Source organism: Peromyscus californicus, unplaced genomic scaffold, assembly GCF_007827085.1.
Source record: "Peromyscus californicus insignis strain IS unplaced genomic scaffold, ASM782708v3 Scaffold_11__1_contigs__length_118956290, whole genome shotgun sequence".
Taxonomy (NCBI): Eukaryota; Metazoa; Chordata; class Mammalia; order Rodentia; family Cricetidae; genus Peromyscus; species Peromyscus californicus.
Window position 1 is genome coordinate 110,330,255 of NW_026294402.1, and position 16,790 is coordinate 110,347,044.

The 16,790-nt window shown below is 44.3% G+C and overlaps 1 protein-coding gene across 2 annotated transcripts in view; it reads right to left on the reverse strand.

The window, feature by feature from the left end:
- The window catches only part of Tgfbr2 (transforming growth factor beta receptor 2), a 96,657-nt gene that overhangs the window by 17,170 nt on the left and 62,697 nt on the right, over nt 1-16,790 (reverse strand). For both annotated transcript variants that reach the window (XM_052723505.1, XM_052723514.1), the window contains 2 exons: nt 6,224-7,023; nt 3,049-3,190 (listed from right to left, as the gene is read on the reverse strand). In XM_052723505.1, coding sequence (XP_052579465.1) covers nt 3,049-3,190; nt 6,224-7,023 — 942 coding nt within the window. The remainder of the gene's footprint in view (nt 1-3,048; nt 3,191-6,223; nt 7,024-16,790) is intronic.

A 16,790-nucleotide genomic window follows, 5' to 3' on the forward strand; every position in this document is an offset into this window, starting at 1 on the left:
ATACTGCTAGCCAGGTAAATTGATTCTGTCGGGGACAGCGTTATCTTTGACTCCACGCCTATCAGTCTACAGAGTCATTTTGGAGCTGTCAAAGCTTCCAAGCAGAAAATCGTTTATGATGGCTAGTAGTTGATTAAACAAATTTAACTATGAGGAAAACACACACACACACACACACACACACACACACACACACACACACACACACACATGCACATACACACACAGCTACTTTTAGGAGTGTAGAAGAAGACCTCTTAGGCAGGAAACCAGGAGAGAATTGTGAATTGTGCCAGCCAGATAGGAATCACCATCTCCACAGAAGCCAGAGATATAGAGGACAGTGGTTCAATAAGGGATGAGGAAAAGGTGACCTAGATCCTCCTTGGGGTTATGGGGAGCCAAACATATTCTGCAAGGGATGAGGACTCAGAACCAGTAATGGGTCCAGTTGGAATGGCAAGTTTGGGTTAGTAACCAGAGAGACCACTATTTAAGCAACAAAATAAGTAATAACATTATTGGACATCCATAGAATGAAAGAAATACCCACTGCTCCCAGCTGATAGAACTGCACAAATAATGGATAAGTACCAAGGGATAGTGAGAGGAAGAGCAGAGATTCCCTCAGAGTAAAACACCTACTAATTAACAAGGGGTAAGAAAAACAAAAACATTTGCATGAGGAAACACCACAGTGATAACCCTTTAAAGTGGGAATTCTCAGTAGACTCCCAAATTACAGGTGAGGCCAGAGACAAGCCAGAGTCTCTTCCCTTGTGTGGCAGTCAGACCTCTTAGCTGACACCAGCAACCCTGGCCTGGGTTCCATGTGCAGAGAAGTCACCACAGTGTCTGTGGCATGCTTGTTCCAGACATATCATCTCCATCTAATGAGAAAACACCAGCAGAACCCAAAGTAGGTGCAGGCTCTGAGGTGCTGGTTCCAATTTCACAAGTATTAAGGTCATGGAAGACTCCAGAAACAGCTGAGTGAGATCCATGCGAATCCTAACCTGAGTCCTCTTCCGGAAAGCACATTCCTGGTGATTCTGGAGTGCAAGCGAGGTCTAGGGGTCAACACAGAGCACTGCACCAATGTTAATGTCCTGGCTTTAATACGGTTAGACCGTCTCTTCTCTTTTGAATGTAGGCTAAGTTTTAAACTGGACTAATGGTGGGTGGGCGGGCTGGAGTCTCTGCATTGTTATTGTTGTTGTTACAGTTGTTTATTGGTTTGTGTGTTTAGGACAGGATCTTCTCTGCAGTCCAGGCTGGCCTGTAAGTTACGATATAGCCTAGGCTGACCCACAACTTGCTTCAATCCTCCTGCCTTAGCATCTTGAGTGCTGGAATTACACACCTAGATCTCTGTTAAAATTTTTTGTTTGATTATTTAATTGTGAGTATATGTATGTGGACATGTTTGTGAGGGGATGTGTGTGTGTAGTCTAGAGGCTGACACTGTTCTTCATGTTTTTAGACAGGGTTTCTCTCACTCGTCCTGAAGCAAACTGATTTGGGTCAACTGCCTAGCCATCCTGAATCGGCCTCTCTAGCACTAGGGTTACAGGTACCCTCCACAAAAGCCTCCTTTCACATGGGTGCTAAGGATCTGAACCCATGTCCTCAAGCTTGTGTGGTAAGACTTTAGTGATTAAGCCACCTCCTTAGCTCTCTGTGTTCTTCTTGATGCTGTTTTGTAAGTCTAATATTATTATAAAACAAAAAGTCAACAAGAATGAAGCCAAGCTTGACTTCATCTGGACAAGGCTGGGTGCACTCATTTTCCAGGTGAGACCTGATGGAAACTATTGAGTGGAGAATGGGTGACGGAGACAGAATGTAGAGAACCACCAGTCTTTCTTTCTGGCCATCTGGGAACAAGACCCCCAAGACAAAGTATGAGTAGAACACTCAAGGGATGTCCATTGTTATCTATAGCCTTAAGGTCAAGACAATGGCAGCCTCTGTGCTGGCTAGTTTTATGTTGACTTGACACAAGCTGAAGTCCTTTTGGAAAAGGGGGCCTCACTTGAGAAAATTCCCCCAGCAGACTGATTTGTGGAGTCATCTTTTTGATTGATGATTCATCTGGGAGGGTCCAGATCTCTGGGGGCAGTGCCACTCCTGGGCAGGTGGTCCTTGGAGCTCTAAGAATGCAGACTAAGTGAGCCATGAGGAGCAAGCCAGTAAGCAGCATTGCTCCACGGTCTTCACATGAGCACCCACCTCAGGTTCCTGCCCTGTTTGAGGAGCTGCCTGACTTCCCTGGACAATGGACTGTCCACCTGAACCTGTAAGATGAAATAAAGCCTTTCCTCCCCAATTTGCTTCTGGCCAGTACCTTCTCGTAGTAATGGAAACCCTAAGGCAGTCTGTCATAGTGGGAAGGACTGGATGGACAGCATGCAGAGATGAGAACAAGGGAACCTGGGAGAGCTGTGGTACTCTGCTTGGGGAGAATGCTCTAAGAAAGAGAAGGAAAGGTGATAGTTGACTGTGGGCTTCCCAGAGGAAAGGTAGAGGAGTCTTAGGGGCTAGGCATCATCTTCAATAAATGTTCCCAGAGTTTTAAAATCCAAATAGACATATCAAACCATCCTGTTTAGTTTTGAGGAAAAGAAGTCATATCTACAAGAGTAAATGTTTAGTCAAGTATTTTTTCAGTCCTTTAAATCCAAATGAGAATAAACCAAAGGCAGATGCTCATCTGACTATTATCTTTTAGGTAAATAGAAATCGTTCTTTTTCCTGCTGCTAGTGACCACCTCCTGCGAGATATTAAGATATCTGAGGAGAGAAGAGTAATTCTAAACAGCTGTATGAAAGGAGATATAAAGCCTTTTGTTCCCAATGTGTTTTTCACTTAGAAACCTTGGCTGTTCAGAGTAATCCTGGAAGAGCTACGCACTACACGATCTCAACTGCCTCCCAGTGTGGCGTTCACTGCTCTGTGCCGAACCCTGGAACCATGCCTGAGACAAACACCATTACATCATCTGGAGTGGGGACCCACCTCTGACTGCACTGTCACCAAGTACGTACCTCCCACCGCATTGCAACGGGATGTCATTTCCCAGAGGACCAGAGCCATGGAGTAGACATCTGTCTGCTTGAAGGACTCCACGTTCTCCAAATTCATCCTGGATTCTAGAACTTCAGGAGCCATGTATCTTGCAGTTCCCACCTTAAAACAAAACAAAACAAAACACAGAATGAAGAGCATAATTTAATTCTGAGGGAACTTGTTAAAGGGACTTAAGCTTGAGGTTTCTCATACACAGATGATGTTTTGTTTGTTTCTGGAGGTTTCTTCTTTTATTCCTAGGTAGGTTCATACATGTATATGATGTACTTTGATCATATTCACCCTCACTCTCCTCTCTTATTTCCTGCCTACTTCTTGAACCCTTTCTTGCTAACAAGTCCCCTACCTACTTCCTAGTCTTTTTTAAATGCTCCATTGCATTTGATTAGTGTTGCTCATAAAAGCGTTGGTGGGGGCTTTCCAGGATCAGGGTAACTAACAGTGGCTGTACCACTGAAGGAGCATGACTCCTCGCCCTTCTCCCCAGCAGCCATCAACTGGTAACAGCTCTTCAGCCTGAGATGTGATACTTTCTATCTTCTTAACCCACCCTTTCTTCCTTCATTTCCCTCCAGCCCTCTGTCCCTCCGTCCCTCCTTCCCTCCCTTCCTTCCTTCCTTCTTTTTTTTTTGACACAGTTTCATGTATCCCAAGCTGGCCTCATATTCTGTAGCTAGTGATTACCTTGAACCACTGATCCTCCCACCTCCATTTCCAGAGTGCTGGAACTATAGGCGTATACTACTACACCCACTTTATGTGATGCTAGGAGTCAAACTCAGGGTTTCATGCACACTAGGCAAGCACTCTGCTGACTGAGCTACATCCACAGCCCTGTGCAGATGCTCTCTTAAAAAAAAATCATAGTGCTGTTTTAAATGATGAGAATTACACAGGCAGACACAACACACACTGTTATTTTCTTTCTTTGAGAACTCTTCAAAGACTCTAAACAAAACACGCTCAAACAAGTGTCCCAGTCCAGAGCCACTAATCTGGCTGCATATGCCATCCTATTATTCAATATTCTTATAGATAACCTCAAGGGCCACATCTATGATATTTTAGATGCTTATATTTTTTAATAATTTATTTAGTTTTATTTCATGTGATGAATATTTTGCATGCACCACATGTGTGAGTGGTGCCTGCAGAGGCCAGCATAGGGCATCAGAGCCCCTGGAACTGGAGTTAGAGACAACCGTGAGCTGCCATGTGGGTGCTGGGAACAAAACCCAGATCCTCTGGAGGGACTAAGAATCAGACAGACTCCATGAAAGGCAGACAGTGAGAGGAGCTATGGCTCAGTAATAAAGATGGTGAACTTCCAAAATGGCTGCCTTCTTCCTCAACCCGTTGACCTGATACAAGATCGTGGCAGCTTAAAACAAAGGCCTCATAACTTTTCTTCTCCTAACAGTAGGCCTCCGGATGGAGAGGGTCACCAAGTTCAAGGCCCAGTCAGGACATGTTATCATGTCTATCAGCCCTTCTATCATTCTTCAAACTGACCAACCCTAAATTAGGGGAGGAAGACCCTTCAGAGAAGACAAACCCCAACCCTCAAGAAGAGCCTTGATTTTTAGTTTCCACATCCCCTCTATGCTCTGCAGGCCTTTTTGCCATGTGTCTGCTTCAGGTCTGCGTCTTTTCAGTCCAATAAACACCTATCATCAACTGCTGATTCTTCCCGTTCCTGTTTGTTATTGTTCAATTTCTCTACTCCTATCCTTCACCCTCAAGGCTTTTTCCTATCTTTTCATTCTTTAACTGGCAGAGAAAAGGAACCTGGTCAAAACCCCTAGTCTAACACTCTGGAAGAGCAGCAAGTGCCCTTAACTGCTAAGTCATCTCCCCATCCCCTTGCCTGTTTATTTTTGGTTTTGCAAATCAGATTTTTTTTCTTCATTCTTGAAACTCTAAGACTCATGATGAAAATAATTGCCACCCATCTGGGTCACTTAACGACCATTTAATTTTAATTTACCCTGTGACCCATATGACATAATTTCATAAATCTCTGCTAAATTAAAGTCATATGAAAAGACCAAATCATACAACGGATTCCATGAATGTGATGTGTGGCTGTATTCTGGTTATTTAGGCTTGTGATCAATTTTATGATTGACATTAAACAAACACAGGGCCTGCAGGGAAAAGGGAAAGCTATTTCTAAGGGAAGTTTTTCAAACAGAAATGTCTGATACTGCAGCATAGATGAGTTCATCCAATGTCAATCACTGTTCTGTCATACAGAGGTCAAATAATTTGATGCCATTGTTCCAAAGAATAGTTCTTATTGGCATGTCTTAGAAGACATTTTTCTTTTTAACAGAGCACTCTGTGAGTCATTGACCTGACATATTAACTTGTTTGTGTCTCAGCAAGATGACCTCCACACTGCATGTGCTGCTATGGACAGAGTGCTGACAAGGCAGAAACTTCACATGTTCCGTTCATTTCCAGGAGGGTTTTAGAGTGTGCCCTGTTTGCCAGCTATGGAGAATAGCAATGCTCCTGATGGGTCCACTGTGACATTCATCAGCTGTCACCTGGGAAGGAAATCCTCCAGTGCACCTTAGTCAGAGGGGTTCCATGTGGATCTGGGACAATGCTTCAAAAATGGAATCACTGGGCTGGGAAGATGGCTCAGCCAGCAAAGAGCTTACCACACAAGCAAGAAGACAGCACTTCAGTTCCCAGGATCTATGCTAAAGGTAGTTGTGGTGGCACACCCTTCTAATTCCACCACTGTGTGGAGAGGGGCAGAGGCAGGAGGATCCCTGGAGCTATCTATCCAGCCAGCCTAGCCAAATTGGTGAGCTCCGGTTTCAGCAAGTGGCCTTGTCTCACAAAACAAGATGAGTAGCAATGGAGGAATATATTTGGGCTCCACACAAATACATGCGTGTGTGCACAGACACATACGTGCACCTGCACACACACACACACACACACACACACACACACGCACACGCACACGCACACGCACACACACACACACACACACACACACACACACACACACACACACACGTCTCTAATTGAAAATTTTCAGAAAGAAAATAAAAGAAAGGGGTGGAGGTGAGGCCAGGTGTGAGGTCAGGGTCAGGAGCACCAACTCTCACTTACCTGTCCACTGTTGGCCAAGTCATCCACAGACAGAGTAGGGTCCAGGCGCAAGGACAGCCCGAAGTCACACAGGCAACAGGTCAAATCATTCTTCACAAGGATGTTAGAGCTCTTGAGGTCCCTGTGAACGATGGGCATCTTGGGCCTTCCACAAGGCGTGTGGTCACTGTGGAGATGAGCGATGCCCCTGGCCAGGGAGCTACCCAGCTTCCACAGGTCCTCCCAGCTGATGACATGCCTTGTGAGATATTCCTGCAGGTTGCCCTTGGCATGGAAAGCTGTGATCAGCCAGTACTGCTTGCCCAGCTCTGTCTTCCGCTCCTCAGCAGTGAGGAACTGCAGGATATTCTCGTGTTTCAGGTTGATGTCTGAGAAGATGTCCTTCTCCGTTTTCCATGATGTGTACTCCTCATAGGGGAAGATCTTGACGGCCACAGTCTCAAACTGCTCTGAAGTGTTCTGCTTCAGCTTGGCCTTGTAGACCTCAGCAAAGCGGCCCTTTCCCACCAGGGTGTCCAGTTCGATGGGCAGCAGTTCCGTGTTGTGGTTGATGTTGTTGGCGCACGTAGAGCTGATATCCGAACGATCATCCTCCAGGATGATGGCACAGTTGTCACTGAACTCCATGAGTTTCCGGGGCTTGCTGCTTTCCCAGGATGGGCTCAGTTTCTGCTGCCGATGGACACGATAGCAGTAGAAGATGATGATCACAGCTATGGCAATCCCCAGGGGAGGCAGGAGGCTGACACCGGTCACTTGGATAATGACCAGAAACAGGTCAGGACTGGTGGTGGTGTATTCTGATGTGGAGATAAAGCAGGAGAGAAGGATTAGGTTTGGGAGGTGTGAGCCACCAGGAAGCAAGTCTACAATCACGCATTTACACACGGTAGCATCTGAACTGTGTCCATGGACACTAGATAGTGATTCTTTCCAGGGATGCTACACACTAGCACACCATCCATGTCCTTCCCAAGGTAAAACCAAATCAGATACGACCAAGGATATCGTATCAACCAAAGTTTGATACATAGGATGTTGGTAGATACTGGTTCTAAGTCTCTTCCTCATCAGCCATCACGTACATGAAGGGGGAGCTGGGGAGACGGCTAAGTTAGTAAGGCACCTGCCTTGCAAGCATGAGGACCTGCGCTAAACCTCCAGAACCCATGTCAAAATGCCCACACTTGTAATTCCAGGTTTGGGGAAATGGAGGCAGGTGGCTTTCTGAGGCTCACTTGTCAGCCAGTCCAGCCAAATCAGTGAGTCTCAGGTCAAATGAGAGACCCTGTCCTAAAAAGGGTCATTCCTAAGAAATCCACTAGCACCACATGCATACATGTGCACACTTGTGTACCTTGCAGACACAAACACATATATATGGTCTGGATGTGCAACAGAGCAGGTGGGAGCGTGGGAAGGAGAGCAGATAATCCTGGTCTGATATCATCCACTCAAATATCTCCTACTCTTCAAAGTTTAGCTTGAATGCAACTCTCTAAGAAAAGCCGAGAAAACTTAGTAAAGTGCCTCGTGTTATGTTATCTCACGGTTTCTATGCTCTTCCTGTGTGGCTGTGTTTTCGTGCCTGTCGGCACAGTCAGACTGAGTAACTACAATGTTCTGAACAATGACTAAGGTTGAGGATTGGGGATAGAGATTAAGTGACATGACTCCTGCTTTTAAATGGTTGCTTACATAGTCATGTGATTTAGCGTTAAATGGCCCCCTTCCGCGCCTTGCCAGGGTCACGTGCTTGAAAACTTGATTCTCAACTGCTGGTGATGCTCTGGAAGCTTATAGAAACTTCACCAAGTTGAACCTCACTCCCTAGAGGAAGTGGGTCTTTTAGGGCGAGTCTTGAGATGTGTAACCTCGTTTTCAGTGTGCTCTCTGTTTCCTATGAATGCACTGTGGTCAGGTCCTGCCAGCCCGCTTTCACCCCGTGACTGACTGTATCCATTCAAACTGCAAGACGGAATAATCTCTTCCTTCCTTAATTCTGGTCAAGTCATTTGGTCATAGCAATACAAAAGTAACCTAACCATATAGAACCTGATAAAACTATAGAGCAGTGGTTCTCAACCTGTGGGTCTCAACTGCTTTAAGGGTTGAATGACCCCTTCACAGGGTTTTCCTAAGACCATCAGAAAACATAGATATTTACATTACAATTCATAACAGTAGCAAAATTGTAGTTATGAAGTAGCAACAAAAATAATTTTATGGTTGGGGGGTCACCACAACATGAGGAACTGTATTAAAGGGTCACAGCATTAGGGTGATTGGGAACCACTGCTGTAGAGACTGCCATGGTCCTGTTGTTCCTATTGACCCTAACCTCCAATTCACTCTGCTCACTCTGACTCCCCCTCAGACTACTCTGAAACACCAGCTCTGGGCCTGGAAGTGGTCTCTGGAAGTCTCCTGGCCACTCAATTTCCCTCTTTTTGCCATGCATTTGGTTGCTTGTGGTGGAGACAACACACCCGAGACCTAACAATGTCTTTATAAGCAACTTTAGTTCATCTGCCAGCTTTGATCATGTGTTATTAGTTCTCTTGGGAAAAGGACATGATTAGTTATCTGTAATGGGCAGAGGATAGTTGAAGACATCCACATGAATGCCAGTATTCTAGGCTTGTGTTGTTCACCTGGACTTGAGGTACTCCTTAATGAGCAGGCCTTAGGTTCTGACTCTATAGTCATAGCATTCCTGAATGTCTACTATTGGCATGCCACTGTCCTCACACTACCCAGTGGAGAAGTTAGGGCATGCACACAAATGCTCAGCAAAATATATGGCATTCCAGAAGGGAGCCAAGTATATGGTACAATGTGTGAGTTGATGGGGCATGAGGAAGCTCAGAGAAACATGGGAGGTACAGGCGCACGGACTATCTTTGAGTTGTTCTCTGACAGATGAGAACCACCCATGAGGCACAGAAAGAATTTCAGGGGAGGGAGAAAGAATACATGATATCTGAGGACCCTTTCCATAATGTCTCTGTAAGGGGACAGAGAGGGAAGCAGTTGGTAGAGGGTATTGAGATGGATTTGATGTCAGACATAGGATTTGTAATTATTCAATTGATAATACTCAGCTACTTCAGTTATTGGGGTCAGGGGAGTGGTGAGTATTCAAGCCAGATGGCTAGGAAGATGACTAAGGTGTCTAGAGGGAACTTGGTCCCTAACTGGCATGTGACACAGTCACTCCAGAGACATTGAACGAAGCGAAAGGAGGAGAATGTGGAGACATGAAATGATCAGCTCCCGTGTGACTCCAGTTTTCAAGTGAAATGTTTGTGCATCCACTGACTGAACTCCAAGGCCAGAATTCTGCCACTCAAAATCAAAACAACTCTGAAACTTTAGAATTCCAGGAACTAGGTGGGAAAAGCATAGTCCTCTGAAGAGATACATCAATGCACTTTAGAAATAGGAAAAAGAGGGATGGAGAGATGGTTCGAAGTTAAGAGCACCTGCTGTTCTTGCAGAGGACCTGGATTCAATTCCCAGTACCCACATGGCAATTTACAATTTAACTCTAGTTTTAGGGGGTCTATCACCCTCTTCTGTCCTTCATGGGCACCATGCAGTGCACATATATGCATGCAAGCAAAACACATACACAAAAGAAAAGTAAAATAAATCTTTAAAAAATAGGAAAAGATATATAATTGGGTAATGGAGCCTTCAAAGTATAAATACTTTAAGATTTATTTTATCTTTTTATTATGTGCAAGTGTGTGTGTGTATGTGTGTGTGTGTGTGTGTGTGTGTGTGTGTGTGTGTGTGTGTGTGTGTGTGTGTATGTAGGTGCCCTCATAGGCCAAAGAAGCTATCAGATCTCTTGGAGCTGGAGTTATAGGGTAATTCTGAGCTACCCAATGTGGGTGTTGGGACAGGGATTGAGTGGCAGCGGTAACTACATGACAGTTAGCACACATAATCCTAGACGGCAAAATTAAAGTCACAGATGAAATACCATTTAGGTGCCACAGCAAATGACAGCCTGTATCCCTACTGCCTGTGGACCTGTCCACAGGGAAGGCTTGCTTCTCTCAGCTCTCCAGAGACACCTTGCCATAAAACTGGTTTGGTTAACTGACTGAACATTCCTCTCAGGACAATGGGAGCTCTGTAGGGGCAATGGTCAGGTCATCTGGTACCACGGAGATATCCTGGCCACTGGCACAGGCTGGGTCACTTCCATGATTTCCTGTTTGTGCTGCCAGATGAACATTGCCTTATATTCTAAAGCAGGCAGATTTAGTCAGTTTTCATACAGCCTTGTGATGAAGACACCCCCACATTTTCAACAGTTGTTAAATAGAGGGATTGGGGAAGGGAGAGAGAGACCTTCTGTGGATTCTCTTAATAGAGACCTTCCTGCTATAAAGATCAGCTCTGCTTCGTAAAGCCAAAAGGATTTACTATCTGGTACTGTTTTTATAGAAAAAAATCAGCACCCCCCTATCCCATAAATGTTATTTTTAATACCCTGTAATATACTGGAAGAATTTGGAGACACTTTACTTTTGATCCGTTGTGAATATTCCTTTCCACATATAAGGAAATACAATTCAGACTTTCAATTATTACCTACCTCTCCAATGCATTAAAACGTCTGCACCAACTGTTCATTTGCTACTGATCAGTGTCTAATTCCTAGCTACTTACAGAAAAGGTTTCCTCACTCATTTCCATTTCTTCTAAGTCACAGGCAAGCACCCAATCTGTAATTAACATGTGACATTGACTGCAGAAGTTTCTAGAAACCCCCTGGTTTAAGGTCAGAAACCAAGCATCACTTTCCCCTCCAGTTTCCTGTGACCTTTTTCTTTTCTTTTTTAAACCTACATGTAAAGCTGCACATGTGTGGAGTGACTGAGTAGCATCTATCAATCTAGAAACTTCAAAGAGGAGGCGAAGGGAGTCACAATAACAACTCAGGCCGGAAGGAAGCTTGCAATGTGGCTGGACCTAAACAAGGGCCACCCAGGCATGCACCGTGTTGGCCTCTGGGCTTCCCTGTCAGACACAGAGCTGTAGATGTGGCCACACAGGGGTCTCCTGGGCCCAGAAGTCACAGAAAGTGTTTCTTCCTGCCAACCCCCAAATAAGAGAGACTCCCAAACTGAGCACATACCATGTGTTGGCTGGGTTCACAGAACTTACATAATTCTTGTATTTAATTGCTGAGGGAACTCCGCGGGGTAGAAACTTTTAGTATTTTAAGACCCATGTCCCAGAGAGGAAAGCTGAAGTTCAGACTGTTTAATTTCCCAAGACTGACTCAGGCGATAAGCAATGTTTGCCACAAGCTCTATTGGAACGGAGCTTAGCCGTACGGCATAGTGTCTGAATGCACTGGTGGGAGCTGATGAAGACTGGCTTTAAGGAACCTTTCAATTGAATACAGTGTGTGTCTTTATTGGAGGCTACACCAAGTATTTCGGTGCCATCTGCTCAGTGATACGATCAATTATTTTTCTCTGTATGTGTATGAGTGTTTGCCTGCATGAATATATGTGCATCCACATGCATGCCTGCTACCCATGGAAGCCAGAAGGGGGTGTTGGATTCCCTGGAACTAGAGTTATAGATAGTTGTGAGCCCTCATGTGGGTGCTGGGATTTGAACCCGGGTCCTCTGTAAGAGCAGCCAGTGCTCTAAACAGCTGAGCCATACTGTCAGTTCTTGGGTGGGGCGACTAAAGGGCCATGCCACAGGCACAGACACCATTTCTCATTCTCAGTTCCGAACCACAGTGGGGTACTGCTCCTAAGTAGGCATTTTTTCCTGCTAGGAGAAAAAGCTCTAACATGAGAGAGGAACTCAGGAGCCTGCTACAGGGCCTCATACATACAGGGACTCAAGTCACACTTGTGAAACTAGTATGCAAAGTTTCCATGCAAAGTTTTGTATGTAACATAAAATTAGGGATAGCTCTGAGTGGAATTTCTTGAAGGTTCTTTTGTTTTGTTTTTGTGTTTTTTGTTTTGTTTTGTTTTTAAATGAGGCTCTATGTTTATAGTAGCAAATGTACTTAGCCTGGGCTTTATGAGTGGAATCCAGTGGTTCTGTGAACTTAATGAGCCAAAGGCCTCAGCTTCTCTCACCTTCAACTAAAATGTGTCATTTATTATTTTTAAAGATAAGTATTATTCATGTGTATGTGTGTGCGCCTGCATGAATATACGTGCACTATGTGTGTACAGTGCCCTCAGAGGTCAGAAAAAAGCACTGAATACCCTGGAATTGGAGTTACAAATGGTTGTGAGCTGCTGTGTGGGTGCTGAGAAATGAACCTAGGTCCTCTACAAGAGCAGTAAGTGCTCTTAGCTGCTGAGCCATCACTCCTGGCCCCAAAAGTACTTGGAATCATTTCTAAGTGTTTGGTGTACCCATGATTATGTCACCAGTAGAAATATTAGACATGTTCATATCACAGTATATCTGAAGAGATGCCTTGACAAATGTATGCTTTACTTATCACTTAGACACCTCGACTTTTCTTTCTTTTCAGATCTAGTGTTAGAGCCTGCCCATGTATTATTATAGAAATACATATTCATCTATAAAAATATGAGATCATTGCATTTGAGTATTGTAATATTTCACACGTGTTTACAAGTCTCTCTGAGCAATTCTACAGGCTTCATCTGACTTCAATTATTCCAGAGTGCACATGCACAAAAAACAAAGTGCCCTTGGAAAAGGGAAGGTATCCGAGTGCTGGCCTCTCTGACAGCGTTTCCACAGCAGGTTTAAGACTGATCCGTCACCCTGGCATGTGGGTAGCAGATGCCACAGGTAGATCTGCCTGGGTTGGTGCATGGCTTTCCACATAAGCAACCAGGGCTTCTGCTCACAGCTTTCTGAGTCTGGGAAGGAGCTCCCAGTGCTGTAGTGGGAAGCCCTCTGTGATTCTCTTCTCAGGAAAGACAGGCAGCATACAGTGAGCTTTGGCAGGTAGGTATTAAATGACTCATCCACAAGCATCGTATGCTTTACTTACAGCAGTCCTGAGTCAGGTTCTGTTTCCTACAATATGGAGGTAGGTATTGGCCTGCTCATGACATGCTTACTTAGCAAAGATCCCTACAGTACTTTCCTCCAGTAGGTGCTGGTGAATAAAGGAACGTTGTCAATTTTAAAGTCCTAATTAAGGTAGTGACTTGGGACAGGATGCCCTTCCTTCCCACAGTGTATCTCATTCTAGCTCCACTTCCTTCCTTGACAATTGCATACATATCCTGTGGCTCCAGATGATCATGGTGACATGTGGACATCTTTGCACTTAGAGACTCAGGGACATCTCTCTAAGGGTCTCTCTAGATGTCATGTAATTTCCATTAACATACACACCAGATCATCAAGGTGAGCAGAAAACTGCCACCCACATCCCTTCCTAGTGTACAGTTACACCAATGAATTTACATTCCAAATGCCTTCCTTAGAATTGCTCAATGACTTTAAATATTAGCATAGGAGCCCATCTCTTAAATTCATCTATGTTCACCAGGTGTTTATCAAGACGTAATCCATTTAGAATTTTTGTTTGTTTTAGTTTTTGCTTTAGTTTTTGAGACAGAATCTCACATAGCTCAGGTTAGCCTCAAATTCTATATATAGCTAGAGATGACCTTGAACTTCTGATCCTCCGGCCTCACCTCCAGAGTGCATTACAGTCGTGCACCACTATACCCAATTTTGGGGGTGCTAGAGGTTGAACCTAGGGCCTCGGAACATGCTAAACAAGCCCTATATGAACTGAGCAACACCCCCAGGCCTCCTTTAAGAGTGTTCTTGTCACTGTGGTGACCTCTTTATTTGTTTGTACTAAGTCATTTTGACTCAAAACAATCAGAGTTTCAATCTTAAGTTCTTTTTAGCCATTAGCACCAGATGTGGGCATGACAGAGGACATAAGGAGCCTGGGAGTCACTTGTTTCTATCTCGTGTGTGTGTGTGTGTGTGTGTGTGTGTGTGTGTGTGTGTGTGTGTGTGTGTACAAGGCTTTATTTGGAAAACAAGTTGTTTACTTTTCAATCATTGTACATAAGAGCACACCATGGCGTTCTCCCCTGACTTTTTCTGTCAGTTTGAGTAATTTTATGGCATATTAATCTTTGTCTTTTAAGGCAAAACCAAAGAAAATGAAAAAAAAATCTTTCAAAACTGTTTAATTTTTTGGACTCTGAAATTGGCAAATTATTTCTCATTTTCAGCTAGATCTGGCCTTTCTTGTGGGACACACGCAGAGCAAATATTTTTAGATGATCTTGAAGGTTCAGGGCTAGGGACGCTGAGAGGTGGGAGAGAGGAACAAAGACTGTGCAGCCATTCAGACCCAGAGTCGCTTGTCCCAGGCACATCACCCATACTCTTAATTTCTTATCCCTAAAATGGGACAATAGTGTGAAAAGAGGGCTCAGAGTGTCAAGTCGAATTTCCTATTGGACACTTCTTAGCAAGTGACAGGGGCCAAAAAAGGAAACCAAACCGAATTTAAAATGTTCCATCTCAAGGTGTGATGGTCAGCATTCACTGTCAACTGGATGGAAACTACAATCACCTGGGAAGAGATTTCAATGAGGGATCGTCTACAGAGGCTTGATCTGCAAGCATGCCTGTAGCGGATTATCTTAACTAAGCTAACTGTTGTGGGAAGACCCAGCCCTCTATGGGTGGCATCATTCCCTAGGCAGGTGGTCCTGAACTGTATGAGAGTGGAGGGAGGGAGCTGAGCACAAGTAACCGAGCAATGGGCACACAGGCATTCATTCCTCTCCCTCTTGACTGTAGACATGATGCGGCCACTGTCTCAAGCTCCTTAGCTGATTCCCCTCCATGACAGGCTGTAACCTGGAATTGTGAGCTAAATAAAAGGTTTCTCCCACAAACTGCCTTTTGTTAGGCATTTTATCACTGCCACGGAAATGAAACTAGAGCACAAGGGTGGCCCAAACAACACCCTTAACCCAGGAACGAGACTTGTCCTCTGTAAATTACTATTCTGATTGTTCTCTGTCCCCCCATTTCAGTCCAATGAGACACAAATGCAGAAAAGCACATTAAACAGGTGTCAGGATCAGCGAACTACTGTAAGGCAAACCATCATAAAACCACCAGTCTGATAATAAAGTATGTTTTCCAGGCACCCCACAAGCTTCTTCATGATCCACAACTTGCCTTTAGACAGCTGCCTCCCTTTTCCCTCAAAAAGCAACTCTTCCTCCTCATGCTTAGAGCTAGAATTCATTTGAGGTTTTTTGTTTGTTTGTTTGTTATTTTGTTTTGTTTTATGATTTCACCATCAAAGTGTGCATGCACCATTCTCACAGTGCTAACAGGACTGAGAGAATGCTGCAGAATTTCTATTCTTGAGGAATTCTAAAAACCCTCCTACAATTTTAGTAAAAAACCTGTCCGAGCCTTACAGAACATCTGATCACATACAATTGAGAAGAAACTATAAGATAAATTCTGAAAGTATCTTTATTTTTTAAATTTTCACTTATTTATATATTTATTTTGAGACAGGGTTGCTCTATATAGTCCTGACTGTCCTGGAACTAGCTCTGTAGACCAGGCTGGCCTCGAACTCACAGAGATCCACTTGTCTCTGCCTCCTGAGTGCTGGGATTAGAGGTGTGCACCACCATGCCCGGCTGAAAGTGTCTTTACAAAAGAAATGCTCTGCCCTTGTCCTGGTCAGTTTTATTGTCAATTTGACACAATCTAGTATCACCTGGAAAGAAGAAACTTCCCAGATCAGTTTGCCCTGTGGCAATGTCTGTAAGCCATTGTCTTGGTTGATGATAGATGTGGGAGGGCCCAGCCCACTGTGGGCAGCACCATCCCTAGGCAGGTGGGGCTGGCTGCATGAGACAGCTAGATAAGCATGACCCAGAGAACTAGCAAGTAAGCAACACCACTCCATGGTCTCTGCTTAGTTCCTGCTTGGGCTCCTGCACTGACTTCCCTTAGTAGTGAACCATGACCTGGAAGTATAAGCCAAATAAAGCCTTTCCTCCCCAAGTTGCTTCAGCTACGGTATTTATCACACATTAGAAATCAAACCAGAACAGTTCTGCTCAATTTACTAATGCATCTCTGTCTAAGTATCTCTATGTATATATATCCATGTATGTATGTATATATATACTCACACATACTCATAGATGTGTTTTGTGTATACGTGTATACATTTGTGTGTGTGTGTAAGTAGGTAGCTAAGTAGGCAGGTAGGTAGGTAGGTAGATAGACAGACAGATAGACAGACAAGGAGAGAGAGAGGGAGAGGGAAAGAGAGAGCGAGTTCAGCAATGGTGCTGTATATATTTGACAGTTCTAGAGTTCATATATCTTGCTGCCATCACCTGGATCTTTAAGCATCTTGTTGTCATGGTGCCGAATCTCTTGGTACCTTACCATTCGAAGTGAGGTCTCCAGACCAGCAGCATGAGCGCACATCACCTAAGAGCTCACTGGGAAGCAGAGTCTTCGCCCCAGTTCTAAATTTTCATTACATCAGAGTGTGTATTGGAATATT